At 45.7% G+C, this 26416-nt stretch overlaps 1 protein-coding gene across 1 annotated transcript in view; it reads left to right on the top strand.

Annotated features, from left to right (window-relative positions):
• The first annotated feature begins 295 nt into the window (after window positions 1-295).
• arid1ab (AT rich interactive domain 1Ab (SWI-like)) overlaps window positions 296-26416 on the top strand; it is a 49481-nt gene continuing 23360 nt past the window's right edge. Inside the window, exons 1-4 of the mRNA XM_047604396.1 lie at window positions 296-1580; window positions 19004-19273; window positions 22137-22883; window positions 23573-23680. Coding sequence (XP_047460352.1) covers window positions 681-1580; window positions 19004-19273; window positions 22137-22883; window positions 23573-23680 — 2025 coding nt within the window. The 5' untranslated portion in view covers window positions 296-680. The remainder of the gene's footprint in view (window positions 1581-19003; window positions 19274-22136; window positions 22884-23572; window positions 23681-26416) is intronic.

Below are 26416 nucleotides of genomic sequence, written 5' to 3'. Positions count from 1 at the left end.
CCTGTGTGTTAAAAGCTAAGTAGATAAACTCAAGCAGCCCGCAGCAGCTACATTAGCTTTTCATTTACATACAAGACTTAATTAGCCTCAGAATGACCAGCACTTTATTCTAACAAACAGGACTTTCCAAAGGATTCGACATTTTTATGTACGAGCTCGGTTTAAAGCGCATTAAACCTTCAATAATTGCTCTTCTTAGGTATAAACAAGCTTGTTATGAGGAAGGCTGTGCAGTCCGGATCCAGTTCTCGCCGCGGACTCCGTTCCGGGTTTTTATTTTCTCGCGACAGGTCGGTAAGATGGCTGTGTCTCGCGGAGCCTCGTGCTGGTTTGGTTGATTTCTAGCTGGCGCTCTCGTTCTGTAACAGAAGCCCCCCCTCCAACACACACACACACACACTCACTTGTGTCGGTGAAATTCATTTCCCTGGCTCTGTATTTATATATTTTTTCTTTCACAAACTTTCCCCTCTCTGTTTTAACTTTAAACGGAGTCGCGGTGGATTACCGGATACCGGTCCGGGCGGAGGGAAAAGGGGGGAATGAACCGGGACGACGGGTACGTTGTTATAAATATAATTGTATTTATATTCAATGGTTATTCGGAGTTTGATTGTGAGTGAGTCGCCGTGCTGAGAGAGAGAGGCAGAGAACGAGTGGGGGAGAGAGAGAGGGATATCATGGCCGCTCAGGTCGCCAGCGTCGCCACTCTCAACACTAGCCCGCCATCCGAACTCAAAAAGCCGGATCGGGACACACAGGAGGAGTCGGTACCGGGAGAGAAACAGCATGAAAATAAGGAACCGGGACCTGACGGCGGATCTCCTGGCCAGAAGGAGCTGCAGGACGGGACCGATGCTGGAAATGCTGGGGGAGGAGGGGATCCTGACATGAAGAACGGCAACGGGAATTTACCCAGGGTAAATAATAATAGCAGTAATCAGAATGATACAGGCGGGCCCGAAGGGAATAACCATCCCGGGATGGGACACCACCACCCGGGCCCCTTTCCTCCACCTCCTTACGGTTACAACCAGCCCTACAGCCGGGGCCCTTTTCATCAACATGGCGGACAACAAAGCCCTGGCATGGCAGCTGCATCGGGGCCGGGCATGATGGACCCTTACCCCCCTAATTCACACGAACACGGCTACCCCAACCATTACAACAACTACACCCCCTTCCAGAACAGGACTTCTTATCAGGGCCAAGGATACGGGGCCATGAATTCCCCGCGTAACAACCAGCCTCCGGCGGCTGGGGGGCAGCCAGGCAAGCAACAGCCAGCAGGAGGAACCACAGCCATGGCTGCCTCTTATAATAATCAGAGGTATAACATGGGAAACCAACAACCTACGTCTACGCCAACTTTAAATCAGCTTTTGACATCCCCCAGCTCTGCCAGGAGCTACCCGAATTATCCCCAAGGAGACTATAACAATCAGGAAGGGGCCAATAAGGGACCAGGAGACATGGGCAGCAGTCAGTATAGTGGGGTCCATCCGGGTTGGCAACAAAGGCCCCACCATCCGCCTCCCATGAGCCCGGGAAACACTGGACAGCCTCCAAACAGAAATCAGGTAAACTTCACTCATTGCACTGACACACTTTGACTGAGTTAAAGTCACTCAGTGGCTGAGAAAAGGCTCTGTAGAGTTGCATATTGCATTGGACCAGCCATTGTCTATGTAGCAAGAGCTCTAAAATGGCTGCCTCTCTCTTTCTCCCAATACCACCCCTGCAATAGTGTTCAGACAGAGAAAGAAGCCGCGTATTCCGTTGGAAACAACTTTCTGAGTTGTGGGTATTAGCGTGTGTCCCCTGCTTGGTACAGGGCAAGAGTTTGACTAAGTAGAGCAAGAGTTAGCGAGGAGAAAGTGTGTGTGTGTGTGTGTGTGTGCGTGTGTGTGCGCAGAGGGAGATAAGGTGGTATTTCTTCGCAGTGCTTCTCCGGGCTCATTGTAGATTTCTGTGCCGTAATCGCTGTTAATTTCTGCGAGACGCTTCTTTTCGGCACCGAGCTCCTGCCCCCGCTATCAAAAGTTGTCTCGGTGCCTGTCAGGGCAATAAACAAGATGCAAATGACAGCGATAGCCGTTAAATAGCATTTGCATAATCATTAAGAAAAAAAACACGAGCGTCGGTTAAAAAGCCGCTGCAGACCGAGGAGGAGATGTGTCTGGCCGTCCAGTTAAAACAGCGATTACACCCGCTAAGTGTTTACTCGGATCAAAGTGTGATTGTGACCGCGATTGATTTCATCCCGACGGAGGGTTTCATTCATTGTGGTTCGGTTCGACTCGGTTCTCCTCTGCGCGCCCCCTCCCAGCCCCTGCGTCCGTTCTCCGGGTGCCGTCTTGTAAACACGGCCTCGCCGGTTGGAGCTGGCAAAGTGCAGATTGCCTTTGCTTTGGGATTTGAATTATGGAGGTAAAATCCTGCTGTCAGAGCCAGGAGACAGTTGGTCTTAGGTTGACATGCGAGCCGAGATCTGATTGGCTCTCCATCCCTCTGCTCTCGGCCATTTATAATTGCATCTAATGGAAGGCTGCAGAAAAACAGCCCCCTCTGCTCAGCTATGTGTTCCTCCACCGTGTCAAGACAATATAGTCCCATCGTCTTCTGTTGTATTTTTATTCGTTTTCAGCAATGTTGCACGCAATTATGTATTCTGTGTCTTCATATGTATTTTTTCAGATGAAAAATATCAGATTGTTCTCTCATACCTCCACAAATATACCCCACAAAGAACACTATTTATGTCAGAATAATAACATTCTCCTAAGTTATATTTTTAAAAGCATTTTAAGGAAACTGTTCTTCAGTTCCTCCCACTGCAGTAATTTGCGTGATGACCGTACTGGTGTGAATCCACCGTTGTTTTTATTTGCTCATTAAACCTTAAGCTCACACGTGCCTGGCGCCATCTCTGCTGTCATCTTTAGCACTTGAACTCGGGGGGGGGGTGCACCCAAAGTTTTTTTTCTATATATATATTCTGCTCAGCACACTGTGTGCACTGCTCCTTCAAGTCGACTGACTCTGGTACAGCACATAGAGTAGGTGTGGTCATGTAGCCTCGTTGTACCACTGTGTCTTCCACTGTTTCCAGATCAGGAGTTGAGGAGACTTGTGTGACCGAGCATCTAGCGGCCACGTGAGAGAGTCGGACTGGCTGCACTTGTGTTTACAAGCAACCAAGGTGTCAGCCAAGTGTCACAGATTTTTTTTTTTTTTTTTAGTGGGCGTACAACAGCCTAATTCACGGGCAGAGTGTAACCATGTCAACAGTACTTACCTACATGTTTCTCTTGCAAAGTAACAGCCACATGTTCAGTGTTTTTACTCCACAGCTAAGTGCTACGGGCAAGGTAGGTGAAGCGTGTTTGAATTAAAGGATAGACGACGCTTTATAATTTAAATATATATGTATTAGAGAAGGATTTTTCTATTTTATACATACAGCTTTAACACCGGTTTTGCTCAAGAGGCACTTAATCTACTTGACTTTTGCCGGTAAACTAATTTTGTATGTAGCTGGTTAGTTAAGTCATTTGTGATGAGCTTTACAAACTCTTTCTATACCCATCAGAGATGCTACAGCGTGTTATGACGTATGCTGTGCTGCGTCACCTGGTACGTCCACGTGTAAAAGAAGGAAGATGCACTGTTTTTTTTTTTGCTACTTTATTATCGTTAACCACTTGTTGCTTTACAATTTAAAGCAGCAGCGTATCACATTTTTATTGACATTTTTCTGTATCACATCTGGGCACTCAGAGCTGACTAGTGCACCTTTCTAGTTCTGTCTCAACGCCGGCACAGGTGTTCAGTTTGATGCGTTTTGTCTTGACATCGGCGGCTGTAGACAGCGTGGCTGTGTTCGTCAGACGGGCCGATAGGTATCACTTTATACAGAAATACACCAGAAGGGATGAGAGGTGTCATGCTGAGTGTGCCCATCTTTCTCTCAAGTACTGCTCACTGCTGTTGAGAGGAAAGTTTGGATTTCCCTTTTTACTCTCAATTTGTCACCTCCGGCTTGTGTCTCTCGCAGAGGACAGTTTTAAATTTGATCTAACCGGGAACTGCCGGTGTTTGGTGTGATTTACATTTTGTGTGTTTTTCTGGTTGGTGAATTGGTTTGGGTCAGATTTTTGCAGTGAATGAGTCCAGCTTTTAATTCTGCTGAGTTTCCCCATTCGTATCATTCAAGTAAATATTATACATCATGCGCTGTAGTGATGTCATCACCACTGAGATGCATTCATATTACACTCTCGTGTATTTACATTGGATATTTATGAATTGGCACACATTTTTATGATGCATTTTAATCCCATTTCCTATAAATGTTTATCAGTGGAATTCACTACTGGAAGGCTTGAGACTTTTCTGTGGCTCCTAAGAATCCTGTCTGTGTAAGTGGCAGATTTACAGTGCAGTTTCTTTAATTTCTTAATTTCCACTTCTTGGCGTGGACTAGTCACGGGGGCACTCATCCCACCAAATAAGCGCTCCAGCTCTGTAGTGTTTCAGGTGTCAAATTGAATATTATGGACTTGGATAAAAGTATCTTGGGATACGCACATTTTCTGCCATATCTGAATGTGTCAGCGAGTAGCGTTAAGAGAAGTGTTCTTTTCTTCAGTGGGTGTTTGTTATAGTTGACAGTATTGCTGTTAAAGAGGCAATATTGTGCTTTTCCTTTACTTTAGTTCACTGTATATGCTCAGTATGTTTATAGGCACATGACAAAAATTTAATTACTGCCTTAATGCAACTCTAACTGGACATGCATTTACAAGCACATATTCTCCTTATCTGACTAAGACACCCGGATAATGCCATGAGAAATCGATTTTCATACGCCTTAATCAGAGTTAAACTAGATAACACGTGTGCGCTGGTGTATGACCCCGGAACAAAAACATCCAAGAAAGCCGCTCGCAGAAGAAGAAGAAGGTAAACAGATCTGGTAGAAGAACCACCTTGGCTAACTTGCTTGTTCCCCCAAAATGAACTAATTTATGTTCTACAAAGCATGCAGAAACTAGTTACATAAACACATATATAAAACTTGATTAGAATTGTTTGTAGCGTGTTTTGCCTCGTAGTTGTAGTCTGTCAGTTTCTTCCTCAAAAAGACCGATGTCTACCCAAAGACTTTTCATTCCTGACTTACCATCCGTGCAGGTTTTTCATAGGAACTAATGGGCTTTCAGAGAATTTATTTATTTTTTTTTTTTGGAAAAAATACCCGGTTTTTACAGCTGGTACCAGCAGGAGCAGAGTGTCTGAGATGGAAATGGAAGATTTTTTGGTTCTTAAGCATACTTTAAGGCAACGGTAACTGTGTTTTGGCAGGAGGCAAAATACCTCGGACAAGCTCACATTAGTGTCACTGAATGGAGGACAATCAGATTGACTTTTAAGTGGAGCCTTACGGGAGTTTATCTTGATGTCTGTGGTGCAGGTGCGGAGGCTCCCAGCCACGGTCCGGAGGAAAAGGGGCCTTTTACTTGGGACAAATAAGGATTTTAGGACATAAACTCTTGTCTAATATAGAGGTCACAGCTACACGTGCATAGTGTTTAGTCAGGGAACTTGTGGTGTGTTTGATGTTTGATGTGGCAGTTAGTGGACCGAAGTTCAGGTGGAGAGATTTTCGCAGGCTGCCCTCTAAAGAAGAGCTAACCACGATAAGTGCCCCTGGCTGGTGTTTTAGCATTTAGCAAATGCTTCAACTTTTCATTTATTAGCAGCTGTGCGGTCGGACTCTTAATTGGCGGCTACTTCTCCACTAATAATTCCACGGAGCAAATTTATAGAGCCGTTCACCTGCCCCGGGCCACACATGCTTGAGATGAATTAATGTGGTAATTGAGTGGTGGACGCAGACTAATATTATGCATTTTCATCACACCTCGCACATAAACAAACAGTCTGAAGCAGATTGTAGTGGGGTTGTTTTGGACGGACGTTAGGTGTTTCCCCACGCCCTACGCTCCACAGTTGCGCCATCAGGGGTGCCCCCTCATATCCGCGAGGCTGAAGGTCGAATCTGAATGAAATCATAACGAAAGACACTTTGAAAATGGAATGAGAGCGCAACAAACCAATAGCGTTACTTTCACTGCTGCTAATAGATGGGCTGCTATGCCGCTGATGAACACTGGGAGTGACGCTGCCAAGAGGGACGATCGCAGAGCGCTCGGGACTGAGTCAAAAATCAAAACAAGTGAACATATCTAACATTTAACCCAGCAGTCGCGTTGCGAGGCCGCGCTCCGTCACGCAAAACTTAAACTAATTAAGGCATCAACGGCCCAGCATTGGCTTATTTAGCGTTTCTTCCACACAAGAGCTGTGGTAAGTGTGTCAACTGCTTAAAGCTGCACCGTAAATGGGACATTATGCTAGAAAGCAAATTGTCGCAGGGGCCTTCCGCCTGAGAAAGGGGTTTAAATAAAACCTACATTGTGTTCCTCTACAGGACTTGAAGCCTCCGTGAACGGAGCCAAAACAATTAGTTTTTGATCAATTGTTGAAGTGAATTAAATATCTTTGGACGATTGGTTGGACAAATATGCCAACGTTTTCTCACATTTTTCAGGCGAATCGCTTAATTCAGAAAATAATTAGAGGAATGGCCAGTACTAAAAATATACACTGGGAAGAAAAGGCCACTCTTGTATTTGAAATAATATGCGATAATTGAAATATCGACAATATGTCGACACAACAGCCATGTTCCCTTAACGTAACTTTACGCGTGCTTTATTTATCAGCTCAGAAAAAGCCGCAGAAACTGCAGAAACGTGTTTCTGTGTTGCAGTAACAAACTGATGAGTTATATGATGAGTTGTACGAATGTTTTAAGTGTGAATTGGTTGCACAAAACACTACGTCAGAACACCTCACACCTCAAATCTAGTGTAAAACCAAGCGATCGATCTACAGAAATATGACGAGGTGGTTCCAGCCTCTCGAGTGTGATCACCTGCTGCACATTTTATTTATGTTGTGATTGTAAATTCGATACCGCTGAGATGCAGACGATCTGGTCCGTCAGTGCGGCGCACCAAGTGTCAAGCTGTGTCCAGTGACCAGAGACTTACGCTCTTAGTTAACAGCCGGGCCAACATTTTCAGAATAGTTCCTGTTCATTAAACGCCACGCACCGTTCCAAGAAAACGTACAGATCAACTTCCAGCCTCTGTCTCGGACTCTGGGCATTAGGGGCTTGGCGCCGCGCGCGAGACGACGGCTGAGCATTCAGAAAGGAAGTTCACTCTGGGCTCTTTAGTCTACACTGCTGAGTAATGATTCTCCACAGGCCACATGGACAGCACGCTGCCTCCTGGCAACTGTGTGTGTGTGCGAGAGGCTGGGTTGTGTGTGCGTATGAGGGAGAAACGGTGTCAGTGATACCCAGGGGAGGGAGGGGGGTGTGTTTTGTGAATGATCTTCGCCTGCCCCTGACAGCTGTGTGTATTTGTGTATAAAGTGCAGAAGTTACTTGTGTGTGTGTGTGTGTGTGTGTGCGTGCGTGCCGCTGCCTCAGGAGCCGCTGTGACCTGCTCTTACTCCACGTGTCGCCGGCCATCCGTCTTTCTTTACTGACGCCGCCCCCTTTCAGCGGCATCGCTCGCTAGACTCCTTCACATTCCCCTAAAATTCTCCCCCTCCTTCTGAAATAAATTAGTAAACACCAGAGGAAACTAACTACTATGCTTTTGCTTCTTTGTTTATTGACCTCCGGGAAGCTTTGCTAGTTATCTGTGCGATATTTTGTGATACCGTTGGAGTCTTAAATAAATAAAAAGTTCCGTATACACACTCTGGCGCGCGTCGACTTGATCTGAATAATTGTATCCTCTGTGTTGTGACTGAAAACACTCTGAGAAAAACAAGCTCCTCGTGGACAAATGTCAGACTTGGGCTATTGCACCGGGGCACGCTGGAATGTAAAAGTAATTCATTTCTTTTGACATTTACCTTCTAAAACGCTCCAGATTAGCATAGTAATATCCTTCTGTGAGCGCGTGCGGGGCTATAGACTTCATTTACATGACGTATGGTGTGGGTGTTTTTATGGAATAAAGTGGTTAACCTTTAAATGGGCGCCGTTGTTGATACTGGAAGGTAGAGAATGATGCTTCCTCCCAGTTCTCATACAGCGCTCACCTTTGATCTCCGTAAAGAACGAAAAGCGAAGGGCTCGTATATAAGGCAGAAGAACGGGAGAGTGAGCACGACGGGAGCTTTTGGTTTTATGTCTTCTATGAAACTGGGTAGTGATAGGTGCCCTCTAGTCGTTACCTTGCATTCGATTTTTTGCCTGGTGTGGTATTCACATCTTCTGTTCGGGCTAACAATACCAAAGCCGTTGAGTCCACTCAGGAGCTGGTGAAAAATAATCCTGGTAAACCAGCATCAATGAGTAGATCAGTTGTCAGTTCATAACTCCATATATTGTAGATGCAGGAAAGTGTGATTTTCATTGTGTCATGAACTGATAGTAAGATAAAATAAGCAATATAAATCAGAAAATATGAAGAGATGCCATTTCTTTCGCAGTGGACCAAATGATGTCTTAACCCTGACCAAGACAAAGAAATGATTTGCAGCCCAGCACTGCTTTTGGGCTGTGGGTCCGTTAAAATCGAAACTTCACCTTCATCCCTTCAGAGGCAGTTCTTTACTTTTTTGTGACACTTTTGAAGGTTTAAAAAGTAAATTACTGCTTTTTCAGTCTGAATTGTACTACAATGGAAAACAAATAGAGTTTAAAATAAAGTCATCAGCCTATTAAAGAAGTTATACGTTGGCGTTGTACGTTCTACATATAAATAAGCCAGTGTTTACAAGTTGACGTGCCCCCTCTTCCTGTGCAGCAGTGTGCCAGGCGTCCAGTTAATAGCCTGTTTGATACGGACCCATTGTTTGGTCGCGATCTGATCGGCTCGCGGCTAAATAAAGAGCAGCCGATGGTCAGCAGGGGCAAAGTTGCAGAGATAAAAGCGGCAGAAAAAAGCTATTTGGTCTCATTGTTTCTGGATCGTGCGGCAGGTGACAATGATTTATGCAGCAAAAACACAATCGAACACCGTAGGTGCTTGGCTGACGCGAAGATCGGACCGTTGTTTTTGATACCGTTGGCTTGTGTCTCTCTCTCTCTCTCTCTCTCTACTGGCAAATTTGCATGTCCATTCTGTTTCATCTATGGAAGAGTGCAAATGTACAGCCCCAGCGATCTCAACAACCCCGCTCAGTCGGCGCCCGCGTTTGTTTTCGAGCGTCTCGGAAACGGTCCTGCAGCGCAGCCGGGCAGCGCTTGATATAAAGAAACCGTATTTCATTCAAGCCGCAAGTCTGTGATTCAGATTATTACCAGTCATGTTTTCCTCAGGACCCGTTTGTGTGCGTCTGCGAAACAGAGGGCCCTGACGTCAGCGTCAGAGTTGTGACTCTAGCCATGAGGCAGCCTCTGACCCAGCCAGGTCCTTAAGTGGCTTTGCCTTGTTCAGTAGCCAGGGTATTTTTGGCATGCTAGTGAGTGACACACTTATCGTAATGGGTCGTCCGGGGTGCCAACGGTCAGCCTGAATAAGCGTCCTTCCTCGGCAGCGCCTCCCGAGCGTCTGCGGCGCGGTGCAACCGATGACTGTCTCAGACGCTGACGGAGGAGTCGCTGCCGTCGGACGCATCGAGTGGCTTTTTCTGCGAGCGGAAGAGAACAGAGACCACTTTTTCTTCCGCCAGCTTTCCCGGTGAAGTGTTCACGTGATCCGAACATCACGGCCTCTCTTAAACTGTGCTCAATAAACCGCGCTGGCGAGCTTTATAGGTTGAGCGTCCACCGTAACGAGAGCTGCGTCCTGACGACGGTCTGTTGAGGATTACCGTGTTGCGTTTAAAGGAGTCATGTGGATGTGCCCTGCAGACTAGATGGACTTCCATTTCTTTTTCAGTATGAAGTGTTTCTTTGATTACCAAAAGGCTTCTTTGGTGCCTGATTTGAAAACACTTACAAAACCTTTATATTTTACCCATTCAACAGGGTTGAATGTTAAGTGCTTCAAGTAATATTCAGCAGTTTGTAAAAATTCTATTCAAGTCTGAAACATTTTGAGTCACATATTTGAAAAAGTGAATCTTGCTGTACAATACCGGCTTTAAAGTCTTTCTAAGGGCTTTAAAGTACTTTTTTTGTTCTAATTGTTGTTTAGTTACGACTAAACAAAAAGTTGTAAGTGAATCTCTTTTTACTCTAGAAGAACTGTTTATTTTTTCTGCATTTTTGCCTCATTTCTTCAGTGTAAAAGGAAAAAGCCATCCAGCGCGTGTCTGCAGGTGCACTATACATCACTTTTGACTGTACTGTTGTTATGCCGCCGTTAAATGATGAACATCTGGTTTGCCGTCTACCATTTCCCATTACAGAGAGCGCCGTGCCCACCGGCCCTGCTCTCGGCCCTTCCGAGCTCCCGTACGAACACCCCTCGCCCCGTCTCAAGCTCAGAAGTCAGACATTGTCACCTGGAAATATAAGTCTGACCTGACAGGTTGACAGCCGGCAGTCGGGGCAAATGCTATGCTCACTCTTGTACCTCCGACCTTAACATCGTGCTGACAGACCAGGCAGCAGTCAGTCCGCTCTTTATTTTTCCTGGATAGCCTCAGCAAGCTGCCCTGATCAACCTGGCAGGAGGTTTTTTTTTTTCATTATCGTTATTTCCGAGCACACCGGACCTATCGGTCAGTGTGGGAACGTGTTGGCGTGTAGCAGTTTTTCTTCACCAGTAAATAATCGGACGTCTCAGATGCCGATGATTTTTTTTTTTTGTTTGTTTTACACGCGCTAGGTTATATATCCAGCAGTGGATGTCAATTTGCTTTGACTTTTTTGCTGAATCCTCCTCTTTCCATAGAGCAATCAGTTTTGTCTTCTCAGCAAACCCTCCGTTTTATTTTATTTTCCATACCCTGATATTTCAGCCTGTTTTAAAGCCTCAGAACACTCCCCACCTTCCCAGCGTCTTTTCAGTACCGACTATATACGAGCGGTGAAACGTCTTCAAGAAACCCTAGCACTCCAGTTTGTTACTGCTTTGTTATTGGATATTCCATGACCTGGATTGCGGGGAACCTACGCAGACGCTCTGATACCTTGTAAATAAACATACGTTAACTTGCAAAATTGTTGGAGCTTCCCCTTCACCGGCCATGTCTTACTATTTTATGAATTTAGTCTTGGATTGCTGGGCATCTTCATTTCTTGATAACGTGGACCGTACTCGTTCTCCGTTGATACGGGAGAAGAAATGATCAAACCAGCAGACCTTCCAGGCTCAGTTCGTGCCTCAGTTCTCGAGGTGGTTGTCGAGTTGTCACCGTGTGAGAAAGTATCCGGGCGCGTCACGACAAACTTGCACCGGGAGGTGCATTTTAAAGCTCAATGGCTAATAAGTAGACCCCTAGTTAAGTTTCGTGTCAAACTCCGTTGCCATTAACTGAATCGACAGCCTGTGTGGACGCTGTGTGTGTCTGTGCTGCCTGTGGTTTATTTCTCCCTGTGTGTTGTTAAATGGGAGAACAATGGAAGCTGTAGAAAGAGCAGTGTTTAGGTTTTCAGTTAGGTTTGTCTACCAAACCTAATTTCAACAGACACAGAAATATTTGTGACAGATTTGGGGTGATATCTACTAATGGAAATGAAGGTGCCCAGAAATTTAAGGGACGTCTTCAGCAGCCTTTTTTTTTTTTTTTTTACCTTAATTCATGTAAGAAACGTGCCTTGTTTTGTACTTTCTCCCTCTTTGCTGTCGTTTCTGCTTTAACCTTAACTAGCTCTAGAAAGACTTCACTTCCTCCCTCATCTCACTAAGATGTGAAAGCAGATATTTGTCATCCGAGTTCTTGCTCTCCCCTCTGAACATCTTTTGAATTCCTTGGAACAGCTGGATGAACATCTGGGTGAGTAGGGTGCCGCTGCCTCTGCTCGGTGTGGATGATAGCACTAGCAGTGCTAGTGGACTGCCTCCCCTCCACGGCCCACATCCTTGCTTTTATTCAGTGTCAGCAGTCGCCTTGATGTCACAACTTTTCAGGTGGATTCATTGGGATGCCAGAGTCCCTGTTTTTTTCTTTCCTCCCCCTACTTGACCTCTGGGTCACTCTGGCTAACATGTATGGATTTCTGACAGATTTTTGAACACGTTGGTAGCCACACTTGAATTTCGTTAGCATCTTATTTGATCAAGTGGTCTAGATCGTTACCCTCTGGCAGGATTTGACTGTGCGTTTCACTTATGTTTGCCACCATTGTAAAGATCACAGTGTGGTACTATAAGAAAGCTTTAGAGGTTATAATCGAATTAAAATTTAGTACTGGTAGAAATTATTAAAGAAATATCATCTTTTCCCCCAATGTCAGATGATCTGGTTTGGTTATTGCTGTATATACCATTTTTTTTTTATAGGTAGAAGGTGGTTCATGTTTCAAACATCTGAAATCTGAAGTGTATCCTACATTCAGTTTAATGGTTGTCTGCTTTTAACTCTAGGGACGCGTTGGCAGCATGACTCCTTATACAGCTGCAAAACGCCACCGGAGAAAGCGGTGGAAGGGAAATCGTCCCCTGCTCTGGACCAAAGTACTTAACCCCTGCCTTGTGCAGTGGAAGTGTTCAGAGCTTAAACAGCCAAAGACCGGTCACACTGAGCATCTCCCACTGTGAACTTGAATAACCGCTTTAAATGTGAAGTAAGCAGCCGCTGCAGCGAAGCGCGCTCACCCACTCGGCTCCGCTCGAGGAAACGAACGTCACCGGCCGACTTGACAGGTGTGACAAAAAGTAGGATATCCTGTCCCCCCTTTGGCTTAACACGTGGAACTTGACCACACCGTGCGAGGGCGGTCTCAGCCGGCGCGTGTTGCCGCTGGTGCGCCGTTGCGTGTTGAAGGGCTTTAAGGCAGAACAATGGCGCGCGCGCGCCGAGCCGAGGCCATGTGGCCGTGTGGCGGATTAAATTAGCAGCAGTTGTTTATCGTTTGCACCGCCACCCCCCCCCCCCCCCGTCCATCTGCTCCGCTCAGCCCCCTAGACTCCATCTCTGGTCTCAGGCACTATCCCCCCCCCCTCACAACCCCTTACAAATCCCCATCCCCATGTCAAACAAACACAAACACAGTTTTGAATAGTTGCAGCATCCACCAGCAACCCAGTCATGACACAGTATACTCAGATCAACCTCTTCTGCCAAGAGTGTGCTGGCTTTCCTCTATGCAGATTAGCCATGTGCTAATTGTGGTTACTTATTTATTTATTTCGTATGGAAGAGAGAAAAAAAATAGTAGGGAGGAGTTTCCTCGGAATTGATTAGATGACTGAGCGGAAAAAGAGAGACAGCGCAGTGTTGTGGGCTGCCATCCAGCGTGTGTGTTCGAGACTTGTGTCTACGAGTGGAAGGTTTACTACAAACCTGGAGTCACGCGACGTGCCAGGAGTATTTTGGCCTCTTTATAAAGTCTGCGTGAATGCAAATACCGCTCAACCTTGATTCCAAAAAGAGCCTTTTAACGGCGCCCTTGCTCTGAGGGAAGACTTTACGCATTTACATCCGCTCTGAAGTTGCTGAGGAAATACGTACTATTTTTAATCCTAAACAATTAAAGAAGAGAGGTTATTGGAGCGAATTAATAGCTATTAACATTTTCCAACCTTAACAACAGTTCTGACACAGCCACAAATGTGTGGGTTGCTGCACTTTTTGATCTGTGTGTGTCAGGGAATTTCCCCACACACCATATGATAATTACGCGCTAAATAGCTATTTACATTCAGGCTTAAACCCAATGATACTGGAGAAAAAAAATATTTGCAGAGGTTTAAGCAAAAGTCACATCATTTCACCTGTCACGTTCCACTCCCGTAGATTCATTTGCACCCAAAGAAGATTATCTGTGTTTGTTCAGTATCACACTTTTGTGGAGTCAAACTAGAGGGAGGCCACCGTGGGAAATTATTTTGGAACAAATATCCGTAGTGAGAAATGAATCATTTTTTTACATCCTGTTTGAATTGTGCCTCGATACACACATGTTGTTTGCCAGTTCGAAAGATTATGCCGTTCGCCAAGTTTGTTGAAAACCGTTTTAAGAGAGACTGCGAATGCGCCATCCTGAATTAGAAAAGTTTGTCTATTTAAATCAAACATGTTATGTGCCATGAACAGGATCATAAATGCTCTTCTCTCACCATTGACTACATACGTATTTTTTTCTAAATGAGAAGTGACTGGACCGTCTCACAGAACCTAAACATCGCAATAAAAACTTTTAATGGAAACACCTTGATTTCGAAAACCCTCTCATATATCACTAAGACATTTTTATGCTCTCATGAGGTGGTTTTTCAGACGTATCGATATAAAAGTTTTAAAATTTTCCCGTCACCGGCGCAGTTGGAGGTGACGCAGGGGGTCATGTGACCAGTTCATCTTCCTCAGAGTGAAGTCTCGCGTGATGAGAATTTAAGAGAATTATGGGATATCACAAGAGCAGACTTTACGAGAGTTACGGCTCAGTCGTAAAATACCTTTCAATGAAAACGCGTAGAAAGAGCAACTGTACCTTATTGACATTTCAGAAATATCGTATTTATTCTACGAAAAACTGTAATGGCAACGCAGTTCACTTTCACTACACATTCCACTTGTGTCTAAAATCGCCTGTTGCCTATACAAGGTCGTAGTAATGCTCACACATAACTCAACACTAACTACAATAGAGGGGACCATAAAGGGAGCAGTAATGACTGAACTAATTCAGGGATGTTCGTTATCTAGCGATAAATATGAATGAATGATAGTATTCTCGTGGTGAGCTGTAGGTCATAATACTCTGAGAGTACTGGCGTACTGGATTGAGCAAAAGGGGCCGGTTGAGTCAACATAGACTCTTTCATAATGTGGTGTGTATTTAAACGTTCGTTGCACTTGTGATCTGGTTTTGAAACTGATCGGTGTCTCTTGGCATTTGGATTAATTACCTTGGTCTGTTTTTGCTGACATTTTATAGACTAAACAATTGCTAATGGAAAGAGACCTCAAACTGGCCAAACTGCTTATTATTCATTCTCTCTTCAAAACTGGCCCCAACATTTTAATTCAAATTACACGTATTAAGACATTTCCAGGTACCAGTTCACCAGTACGTGGTCGTCTTTGACTGGCACGTAACTTATGGCGTCGCATGCCTTATCATCTTTCCACTCAACCCATCGTGCCCTCGCCTCCTACCTCAAACCACTGACATTTTCCTGAAACGACGGAAACAAATTAATTTCTCTCTTTGTTCAATCAACATCCACCTTGTAAGGTTACGCCAAAAATTGAGCGCATCCTTACACTCGATATTTACCATTCATCTGTATATTTTTCCACTGTAACAATCTATATGTGTAGAAGTTCCTTTCAAATAAAGTAAAAAAATGACAAACGGAGCACACATAATTCCTTCTATTGAGATCTTCCACAGCCCCGCACCTCCACGATTTCACATAATTCCCCTTTTAATCACGTTTTTCAGGTTCTGATTAAACTTTCAGCTGGAGCAGACGGAACCCAAAGCTCCGCTCTTCTCCTCCTCAGTCACAGAATTAGCAGCTCTTCTCTTTAAAGAGGTTTCCAGTCTCGTGTAGCAGGTCCTGACCTTTATACACTAGATTCTGTAGATGCCGTTTTAAACGTGATTGATGCGCGCGCTTGCCAGGGCTTCGGCCGGTGCTCGCAGGGACCGTGGAGGATGTGTTATACTGTGTCAGATTAAGCAATGTGAGGAAAACACCGGTAAACAGATCAATGAAGGCCCTAGCTGTCGACTGGATGCCGCTATCTCCCGGCCTGCAGTGTACAGATGTGTTGACGTGATCAAATGTGGTTGAGGTGTAAAACCAACAAAACAAAACAAAAAAAAAAAACACTACTCCCCAGCAACCTCCTGCGTTTCCAATATTTATACTGTGCTGCAGACCATATAAGGTATCGGATTCAGTGATGAAGTCTGCAATGAAGCAGGCCTAAAATCTACGATACATCTGGAGCACGATCACTACTTATCGAGGACGGTTCGATGCGGTGGTTTTAGGGCTTCGGCTGTGTTTAAACTAATTTCAATCAAACTTTATCTCTCTGTCTTTAGTAATTGTTCCTAAAACGATGCAGTGAAAAATGCCAGAAACAAAACACAAAAACAAATTTGAACATATTCTGCTGAGACACAGAAAGAAGAAGCAGTGATAAGTACTGTCAGCAGTGGGATCGTTTCATTTAAATCCAGCTTTTCATTACATTGAATTATACATGACATATTTGGGTCTGACACGTGTCTGCAGTCCGTACTTACCTGACCGCCATCTTTCGAGCGGTTAGTTAGACACATGCTGAGGGGAGCGGTTGTTTTGGGAGCGTCGGTGGCGATTCTCCACGTGGCCTCGGCCGCTGGAAACCCCCCCCCCCCCCCAATCCCTGCTGAGCCAGGCTCTGAACTGTCAGGCTTCTTAATGCCGGCCGGCGTAGAAATATTCTCACTGCTGGCGAAATATCGACCGAAATTGGTGAGGGGAAAAAATGCTGATTGTTTTATGGCCCGGTCATCGCTGGGAGATTTTGTCTAAATGAGAAATAGATTTTACCTTCTGCGTGTCTGCTTTGTAGTTTGTTAGCATGCTAGTCATTCTTCATGTGGATTGGAGGATTGGTGGATTGTTAGCCAGCGATTCGGGGCCTCGGCGGCGCACTTTGCGGATGACACGGGAGGCTCCTTCGAACTGCTTAAGCACCTCATTAGGAAAGAGCTATAGCATATTTCTACCCAGCTCTCTTTGTGTGAATGTGTCGGCGGTTGTTCCCGTTGTCATAATTGGACGGAAAACCTGAAACAAAGTGGTTTGTTGTTTGGACTGCTGTCATAATTGATGTCAGGTGGGGGGGGGGGGGGGGGGGGAGTCGTGGCGTCCTTCCTTCCAGACTGGGGTTAAAAGTGCATTAGAGGTCACAGGAGAGTGCCCACCGGGCCCTGTTACATCTTCCCCCTACGGTGCGGTCGGTAATGACCCAAGGGAGCGTAGTAACACCGCCGCCCCGCCATCCCACCCTACTCCTATCCCGCGCACACATTCAACATAACACACACAGTGCTCCCATGAACCTGGCAGAGCTCAGGAGAGTGTGGCCTGGGGGAGGCTAGAGGGAAAATCTGGAGTGGAATATGTTATCTTGGATAATGTCGGTCGACTGCACTGACAGCTTGTTGATCCACGCGGGCCCTCCCCCCCCTCACCTCCACCTCCACCTCCTACAGCCTTCCCCAGCACACGCACACATATATTTTTGCACACAGACAAGCCTCCTGCTGAGGCGCCCCCCCCCCCCACCCGACCTCCTCTGTCTCATTGCACCACTGTCATTCATAGAGTGCCAAAGCCTGCTGCTTTATTAAAGCCCAGGAAGAGCAAGGCCTGGCCCAGGTTCAAACAGCAGTGCAGCTGGGACCTGTTACATTTTCGGCAGACTGCCCTCTCCGTCTCGCTAGCTATAAATAGCCTCGGTGGTTGTCTCCTTTAACCAAGGAAAAGAGGTTTTGGGGGGGGAGGAAAAACACACACACACGCACACACACACAGATTAATAACCGTGGGAAGCAATGAAAGCTTTGTGTCTGCTGCCCGAGGTCAGCAGGCCAGGAGGTGTTGCTACTTCAAAGCCCCTATTGTGGGCTCGCGCTCTCAGACGCCGCTGGCGTGGGTTTGATGGGATCACACAGGCGCTGCCAGCGGTGTCGTGAGTTGGTGGCATCAGACCGCGCCGCCCGAGCGGATACCCACAGAGCACAGGGATAGAAAACAAAAAAACAACTTTTGAGGTTTCCTGCTGATGATCAGCTCATAATACTACGGTGTAATTATAGCCCTGACGGACTGTTGTGTTTGGGGGGGATTCCACCAAGCTCATCTCTTATGTACACTCGCAGCGTGAGACACTTTATGACCTTGGCTCCAGCTGTTGACAGATGAGGCTGCCTCATTACGGAGCACCTCCCCTTCCCCTCCGCTTTCAGTTTTCCCTCCCAGCCTCCCGCGCCAGAGAAAGGCCGTCTGGCCCAGTAACATCGCCTGCCCGGGCCATGTGGATCGCTCTGAATCCAAGCCGGCCAAGGTCAGCCCCCCCCCCCCCCCCCCTCCCCTTACAACCACCTCCACCACCCACCAACCCCCCGGCCTCCGTCCTGACGCGGCTGCAGCCGAGGGGTGGGCTCGGCTCCAGCCACCGCAGACACTTCCACTTCCTTAAGCTTATTTTCATAGAAACCCTCCCTGACGTCTCCGCTGTAACAGTATCCACCCACTGGCACAATGATCTCCTGGGCAGGGAAACACTCCTGGCGGATGTAGTGGGCTCATTCATTCATTCATTCATGGCCAATTTTTTTCCCGTTCGAGCAAGAAAGTAAATCCACTACTGTTTACATTCCCTCCCCTTTCTGGGTTTTGTTCTATATTTGCTTGATTATACTGCGGGTGGCTTAAGAGATGATGCTTGCGCTACACATTGCAACGGTGGAGCCATCGGTTGTGTACATAACTGAAGCTTATACGATTTCAAGAAGGTCCACTTAGAAAAGCTTCCGAATAAGTCTCTAAGTAAATATGACCTGGGCTGCATTTTCTCATTCTTTCCTGTCACGTCATTGAATTCTTGAATTCTGAACAGCATGCTCTTTAGTTGCATCATTATTGAGCTTGTTAGCGTGTGCGCCTGCACTGACTAATAGGGGCGTTAGACACACCTTAACCATCAACCTCAAAACCACACCGGGGTGACGGGCAATTATTTCTAGAGTCAGACCTTTTCCATCTAGTTTGGATGTGTCCATCCGACCATCCACTCTTTCAGGCCGTAGATACATTTCACATTCTTTCTTTGTGTCCTCCAGCCTCCAAGCCCGATGGACCAGGTGGGAAAAATGCGCGGCCAGCCATATGGAGGACCCAACCCTTACACTCAGCAGCAGCAGCAGCAGCAACAACAGCAGCAACAGCAGCAGCAGCCGCAGCAGCAACAAGGGCCCCCCACAGGGCCCGGCCCCCAGCAGGGAGGCTCCTACCCGGGGCAGGGCTACGGACCTCCAGGATCTCAAAGGTATCCTATGGGCATGCAGAGCCGGACGCCTGGCGCTATGGGCAGCATGCAGTACGGACAGCAGGTCAGTAATAATTGACTTCATCCCTTCAGTTGTCTTTTTTTTTTATTTATTTATTGACAGTTGCAGTTGGAGTTAGGCTTCAAAAGACTTAAAAATGTGAGATAAGATGTGTCTTTGTGTACGAATAATCAGATATCCAGCAATTTCGCTTTGAATGTCTGCGGTCCTCGGATGCCACCAGGATGACTGAGAGTAACAGGTCATTCAGTACATAGCCCTGTTAATCAGGAGTTCTTGTACATTTATTATTTGCACAATCAAAAAAAAATATTTTGTGAGAAAATTGCCTCTTGCAAAAACCAGATCTTTACTGGGGAGAATAAAAGACAAAACACTTGTGAGGAAACATTAGTTCAAGTTCAGCCTGCGACCAGTGATTTATTCGGGACAAGGGTAAAGGGTCAAGTTATGTTTACGAGCTATGGACAGTTATCAGCACGAGTGTTGAAATGATTAAACATTAGGACATGTCTCAAGTGAGAAATTACTGTTTGGGTTGCTGTAGCTGGATTTGTTCTCCTCACCTTTGACATATTTACCTTGGGAGACTTTCTGCTGCCTCTGGGACGACAATCCCCACTTGACTTGACTCGACTTGAATCACCAGACCCAGGCCGTTTCCCAGTTATTACTAGAACGTTCAGATTGCAAGTTAATAAGTTAAAGAATTCATTCAGCCCCTGACTTTCTGTCAGAGGAATGTACCAAACTGTAGCATACGAGACATATGGTGACTTAATGGAACAGATACTCCACATGTCTGAAGGGGGGTTAGGGTTAGGAATGCATGAATTTCAGAGGATAGGAGACTATTGTTGCATGTTGGTACTCCTCTCCTCTGTTCTTTGTCCGCACCTCTACTATCATCTAATAAATGCAGCAATGCCCAGGAAACCTTGACATAAGACAGAACTAATGGTTGCAAATGTGCTCTTTGAGTCGGAGCCTTGAATTGATGACGGCACTCTTATGTCTCCATTTAATATGAAGTAGGCGACCAGATGAGTGTTGGCGTAATATAAAGCTTGAAACTTGAAATGAGGTGAAACCGCTAACTACTACTCTTATTTATAGAAAGGACCATTTGTGCCCATATGTTGGTTTTTGTAAACCTCATATAGTGTGTAGATTGGTATTAACTTGCAATCTGTATCCAGACAACTGGATAAGGGAAAACCCATGTTACTCATGGTGTAAATTCACGTAGCGTCGTCTCGGTAAGAGCGTACTCGCAGGCACAACTGAGAACTCGAACGTGAATAACACACAATAATGTCTATTATAAATAGGGAAGCTCTAGCTTTATATTTAGTGATCAAACATTGGTGAGCTTTTTTATTCTCATCTAACGTTTGCCAAGAGAAATTTCCCTAAAGAATTTCAGTAAACACAAACCGAATCGTGGAGCTACTCCTGTAAAGCCTCCTGTAATGCAGTCAAACCGGACACACACCAGTCGACCAGTCAAAGATTTGGACACTCTTTCTCACTGGATTCAACGACGAGGTGCGTCCAATCTTTTGCCCGGTGGTGTCCATTGACCTCCATTCATAAAAGGTCTGTGTTTCAGACAGGATTATGTGCCGCGCTATTGACGACTAACACAGTTCATGTGGTGCCCAACCAAACCGAAATTCAGCATCTTTTTCACCCGAAATCTCAAAGACCCTGGAGGGATTAAAAAAAAAAAAAAAAAAAAAAAGCTCTCCCAGGGACAGAGTCAAAGAGAGCAGTCCATCAGTTTTTCACCGTCGGGTTTATTTTCATGCTGGATGGCAAGAGATGGGGAAACTTCAAGCTGTGTGGACGGGCACAGTGGGCAGCACCTTCTGACAGCGTCATCCAATTGAAAACGGCAAACATCCAGCGCGCTGTAGCTACTTACTCATAGCTAGGAATAAGCCCCTTCTTGAACTCTCTCTCAGCCAGGCGGTGCGTCTTAACAAAGAAATGCATGCAGGGAATCCCATAGAGTGATGCCTTTTCTTCCACGTCCGCTGCCTGTGGTCTTGTGCCCATTGTGTGGTGTGATTATCTCATACTGGCTTGCCTGGTGTCTGACCGTGGACTCGATAAGTGCCCTGCAGAGAAGAAAACAGCTTCCCTGCTTTTGTCAAACAGATACAATACAGCCACTCATGTTGTTTTAAATGTGCCGTGATTCTTTACTATGTTGTTGTTGTTTTTTTTTTAAATCTGGAGTAGCTGAGAGCCCCCCTCTCTTCAAAATAAACTTTTCTTCTTCTTTTTCTTTATTACAGTTTTTTTTTTCCCCTTACAAGGTCAACGCTTTCTCCTTTCATGCTCCTTGAGGGTAATGAAACGAAAACACCGTATTGAAAGGCGGAATATGAAGCAGCTCATATTGAAGTTCAAGGAGATGAAGTCAAAACTCAATTTTTATTTTCGAGGCGGTAATTTAAAGCGATACGCGGCTGAATTCCAACACTTGGATGGGTTTTCTCATGTGCTTTGACTGATCAGTTTATACTGAGGAACACGCTACCAGACACACGGAGATCTGTTGTCTTTCCCTTTTAATCTGCGTGGAAGATGTAGAGATGCTGTGATTACTCTGCTGAGAGGGAATGGGGGGGAAAAAAAATCAAAGAGAATATCGAGCTATTTTTCTGTATTTTTGCAGCTTTAGAAAAGATCCTGTCAGTACACATGCTTTATTCAGGTAGTGAATGATATTCATCTGAAGGGCTCAGATCGTAAACCTATATTTAAACCTCCGCTCTACTTGAGTTCACTGCCGAGGTTCAGACAATTCAGCTCTGCTTGGTTGTATCTACTCACGCTATCTGATTGGTCTTCACTTTCTGCTGATCCTAACTGGTCTGTTTGTGTCCGTGTCCAGATGTCGGCCTATGGACAACAGGGCCCGGGGGGCTACGGCCAGCAGAGCCAAGGGTACTATGGTCAGCATGGTCAACCCCCTCACCCCGCCCAGCAGCAAACTCCGTACCCCGGCCAGGCCCAGGGCAGCTCCGGAACTCCCTACCCCCAGCAGGGACATCCTTCGCAGCCTCCTGGGCAACACGGGCAGCCGGGGCCCCCTTACCAACAATCGCAAGGTCCCCACGGCGCTCCCGCAGGCCAGCCTCCCTATAGCCAGCCCCCACAGCCGCAGCCAGGACAGCCCCCTTATGCCCCACCTCAGCAGCAGCAGCAGCAGCAGCAGCAGTCTCAACAGCAGCAACAGCAAGGTCCTGGTCCCCAAAGTCAGCAGGCTCCTCAGAGCCAGCCCGGGTACCCACAACCCCCCGGACCTGGGCAGCCGCCTCAGCAGCAGCAGCAGCAGCAGCAAACCCCACAACAACAACAACAACAGCAGCAGCAGCAACAACAGCAGCAGCAGCAGCAAGTTCCCCCGCAACAGCAACAACCAGGAGGTCCACCTCCTCAAGCCCAGCAACCACCTGGTCACGGCCAGCAGAGTCAGCCATCTCCTTACTCCCAGACACCCCCCCTGCAACAACAACAACAACAACAACAACAACAGCAGCAGCAGCAGCAACAACAACAACAGCAACCACCACCACAGCAACAGCAGCAGCAACAGCAGCAGCAGTCCCCATATCAAAGGTTCCCACCTCCTCCACAGGTAATATCATTATTATTATCACACCTCAGCTATAAGGTGATGTGCGGTGTCAGACACATCTGTGCTTCTATGGTTAATTAGCCGAGGATTGCTCTTACCTTCGCTGTACGTAATAAAGCACAGTAGATATGTGCTTTATTGGAAATTCCCTTCTTTGTTTTCAGATTATACGGTTGTGCCAGTTGAAATGAAGCATTTAGATTTCACAGTATACATCAGAAAATGAACCAAATCTCTGTAAGTGCTCAGCTATGATTCAGCTATAGGAGGTTTAGAGTGAACCTTTGGCACAAACCACGCAGGGTTACGTAATCAAAGCTTAATTACGTGGTTAATTAAAGAGGCTCTCGTCTGTTAAATGGATAGTACGGACAACGGGATTTAAAACACCCAACAAGTCCGACGTTGTGTCACAGTGAAGCCTTGCTGTTTTTGGATGCTAGTTACAAATAAATAAATAAATTTGTTCAAGGTAAAGCCACAGGCGCAGAGATGTGAAGCAGGCAGCGATTTTCCTGTGCCGTGTTGCTCCTCTGATGACGCAGACAAAAGTTCAAATCACACTACATACGTCCATCCCAGATGAGATCTGTTGTCCCTGTGTTTCTGTACATGCCAACAGGGCACAGGCACTGTTTATTTCTCCGGATCGCGTTCAATTGAGCCATCTTTCTTGTTCTTACAATTAGGAGATTTCCCAGGACTCGTTTAGCTCCCAGTCCAGTGCTCCGCCTTCTAACCAGCCCAACAAGAGCGGTCAGGAAGACAGCATGCAGGGGCGTCCATCAAGTCTGCCGGTGAGCCTTCTTTCTCTTTATTTATCATGTGAATTGCTGTGTGGGGTTTCATTCACTGACCTCACACAAACACTTCCACAGTTTTGACCCATTAATTATATATTTTGTTACCCTCAGGCATTCACAAAAATCCCACAAATGTAATATTTAAAACCAATATCACTGAGCAATTTGTGACCCCGAGGCCAGAGTCGGTTAATTAGTAATGATGGTTGGACTCGCTTGGATTCTGAATTCTATGAATGAATCTTCATCGCTTCTGTGAAAAGGGGTGAGACCTGTTACTGAGAAGAACAGATTCAAGTGTTTTTTTTGTTTTGTTATTGCATAATAAAGTAGAAACAGCAGGGGAACGACGTATAGCGTTCAGCCCGAAAACTGTGCGGCAACCGCTCGACCACATTACATGGATTTTGTTATATATATATACATGTGTATATATATGTGTGTGTGTAGGTAACATATTTGCATATCATACACCGTTCTCTTTAAATCGCTGGATAAAGTTCATTTCATTTCTAAAAACTTTAGGGTAACTCAGGAAGGAGCTCCATAGTTGTAAGCAGAAGCCATACACAAAAGTTTCCTTGTGTGACCTGTGCTCTCAGAGTGGAGTAAACATTGGGTTATGGAGCTGGCTGTGCAATCGATTAACTACCAAACACTTGGATTCAGCTCCACGGCCTATTCGGAGAAATGGAATGGAAGTGTTATACTTTTTTTCAGAGCTGTGTGGGTATTGCATGCTTTACTCGAAAAGGGTCAATATTCACTGCTTTGGACTGCAGACAGCTTTGTTTACTTCTTTACTGTGTTTTCATGCCGGATAAATTACTGGCACGGGTTGCTGAAGCCTTGAAAAAAAAAATATCCTTTTCCACTTGGCAAATAGCAATATCTGGATATTAATGACAGCAGAAACTGAATTCTGGGGCAAATTACTTTTTTTTTTTTCTTACTGGAGAGGGAAGTAGTAAAAGTAAAAATCAGCTGCTCCCTGCAATCTCTTTAATTTTGATCCCAACGCTTTCCCTTCACTGCTGCGTCTAACTTCAGCATACGCAGAGTACACAACAACAGGCTGATGCCACGAGTGAGTAAAGCGCGTTCAAGCGGTTTCTACTCGTTAGAAGAGGGAAAAAAAAAAAAAAAAAAAAAAAACGGGAAAAAAAATATTTCTGCTTGGAAAAGTAATTGTGGAAAGTGAAGTAAATCTGGCATCGGATGGCCCTCTGGCTAAGATAAAGGTGAGAGAGCCCCCACCCCGCCCCGTCCTCCCTGTTTAAGAGGTGTCTCGCTGTAACACGTTGCAGTTTCCATGGCAGTGTTTATAGGTCAGACTGCGGAGCTAACCTCATTCTGGGCCTCGGGGAAGGAGAGTGAGAAATGAGATCATTAATGAGAAAGAATGAAAGTGAGAGAGCAGAGTCGGCGGCGGAGGGAGGGAGGGAGGGGGCGCGGGTGGAGGGTGGTGGGGGGGAAGCGGCGCGTGGGATTGAGGGAGCGCAAGCAAATAACTTCAAATAGTGTGAGTGATTGGTTGGAGTGGGAGATGCTGAGAGGGAGGGATGAGAGGCTGCTCTGTCTACGCCAGTAGGGGATGCCCTCAGGATGTGTTTCCCTCCTCTTTTATTTATTTCTCTTATTTATTTATACATCTCTCGGTAGGTTCAGCCATTGGCCGAGGAGGCCAGGAAAGGGCTATTTTTATTTATTTTTTTTTCCCCCCTCTAACTTCTCAGGGATTCCCTTTCCGTGCCGTGTGATTGGCCGAGAGGGCCATTAATCTGGCTAAGGTAGACATGAACCGATCCCCTTTCTCCTCCTCCCCCTCCTCCTCCTCTCCATCCCCGCAGAGCGCACATGACACACTGTGTGCAGATTAGACCACGCTAACTGAGAGTATAACCCTGACAGTCGGAGTCAAAACAGTCTGGTTGACTCCTGCAGGTGTTACGAGTAGATGAGTGATGTTCTTTGTACCTGGACTAAAGTCAGAATGCTGATCTTTAAAGTATAAATAGAACAATTGGAATTGCTAAGGAGATGATTTATGGCTATGAAAGCTAAATGCAACGACTAAAAACTTGTTCTGGATTGGCAGTGAGTCAGCAATTAATATATGGTACCAGCTGAAATATGTCCATGGTGCAGGGGATTGTCAAACATAAGACGGTGGCACAAAAGTTCTACAGACGCCGTTGTGTGTTTATGATAATTACTTGTGAATAAAACAAACTAATATCTTGCAATATGCTGTATAAAACTGGTTTTCAGGCTGCGGAGTAAATGGGAAGTAAATAATTTTTAAGTAATCGATTTAACTTATTCACAGCGCACTGCACCATGAAAGCTTTAGTATCTTCTCGTGTGGATTTTTCTTGAGCGGAGATTTGTAGCTCCGCACATTTACGACTTCAGAACGAAGCAGGCGCATTTGAAATGTTTGCAACTTTCCTGGCAGCCTGTTACAGATCACTCGTCCACTCACCTTCAACTGTAGCCGGTACAGAATGTCATGTGAAACAAACCAGTTAAAAACCAGAAGCTACGTAATCTTTTTATTCCCCATGTAGCAGTGTCTTCATCTTCATCATTGAACCTTTGTGTGACAATCCTCCAAGAATTCCAGTCAGAAGGAAAACATTCTGCCTTGTTTCCTTATTAATTATCCTCATCAGGTGGTTCCAGATAGAAACGTAGAACTGACAATTTCATTTTTTGCTTTGGTTGGAA

This window comes from Mugil cephalus, chromosome 14 (assembly GCF_022458985.1).
Source record: "Mugil cephalus isolate CIBA_MC_2020 chromosome 14, CIBA_Mcephalus_1.1, whole genome shotgun sequence".
Lineage (NCBI taxonomy): Eukaryota > Metazoa > Chordata > Actinopteri > Mugiliformes > Mugilidae > Mugil > Mugil cephalus.
This window is presented reverse-complemented; position numbering and strand designations above follow the sequence as displayed.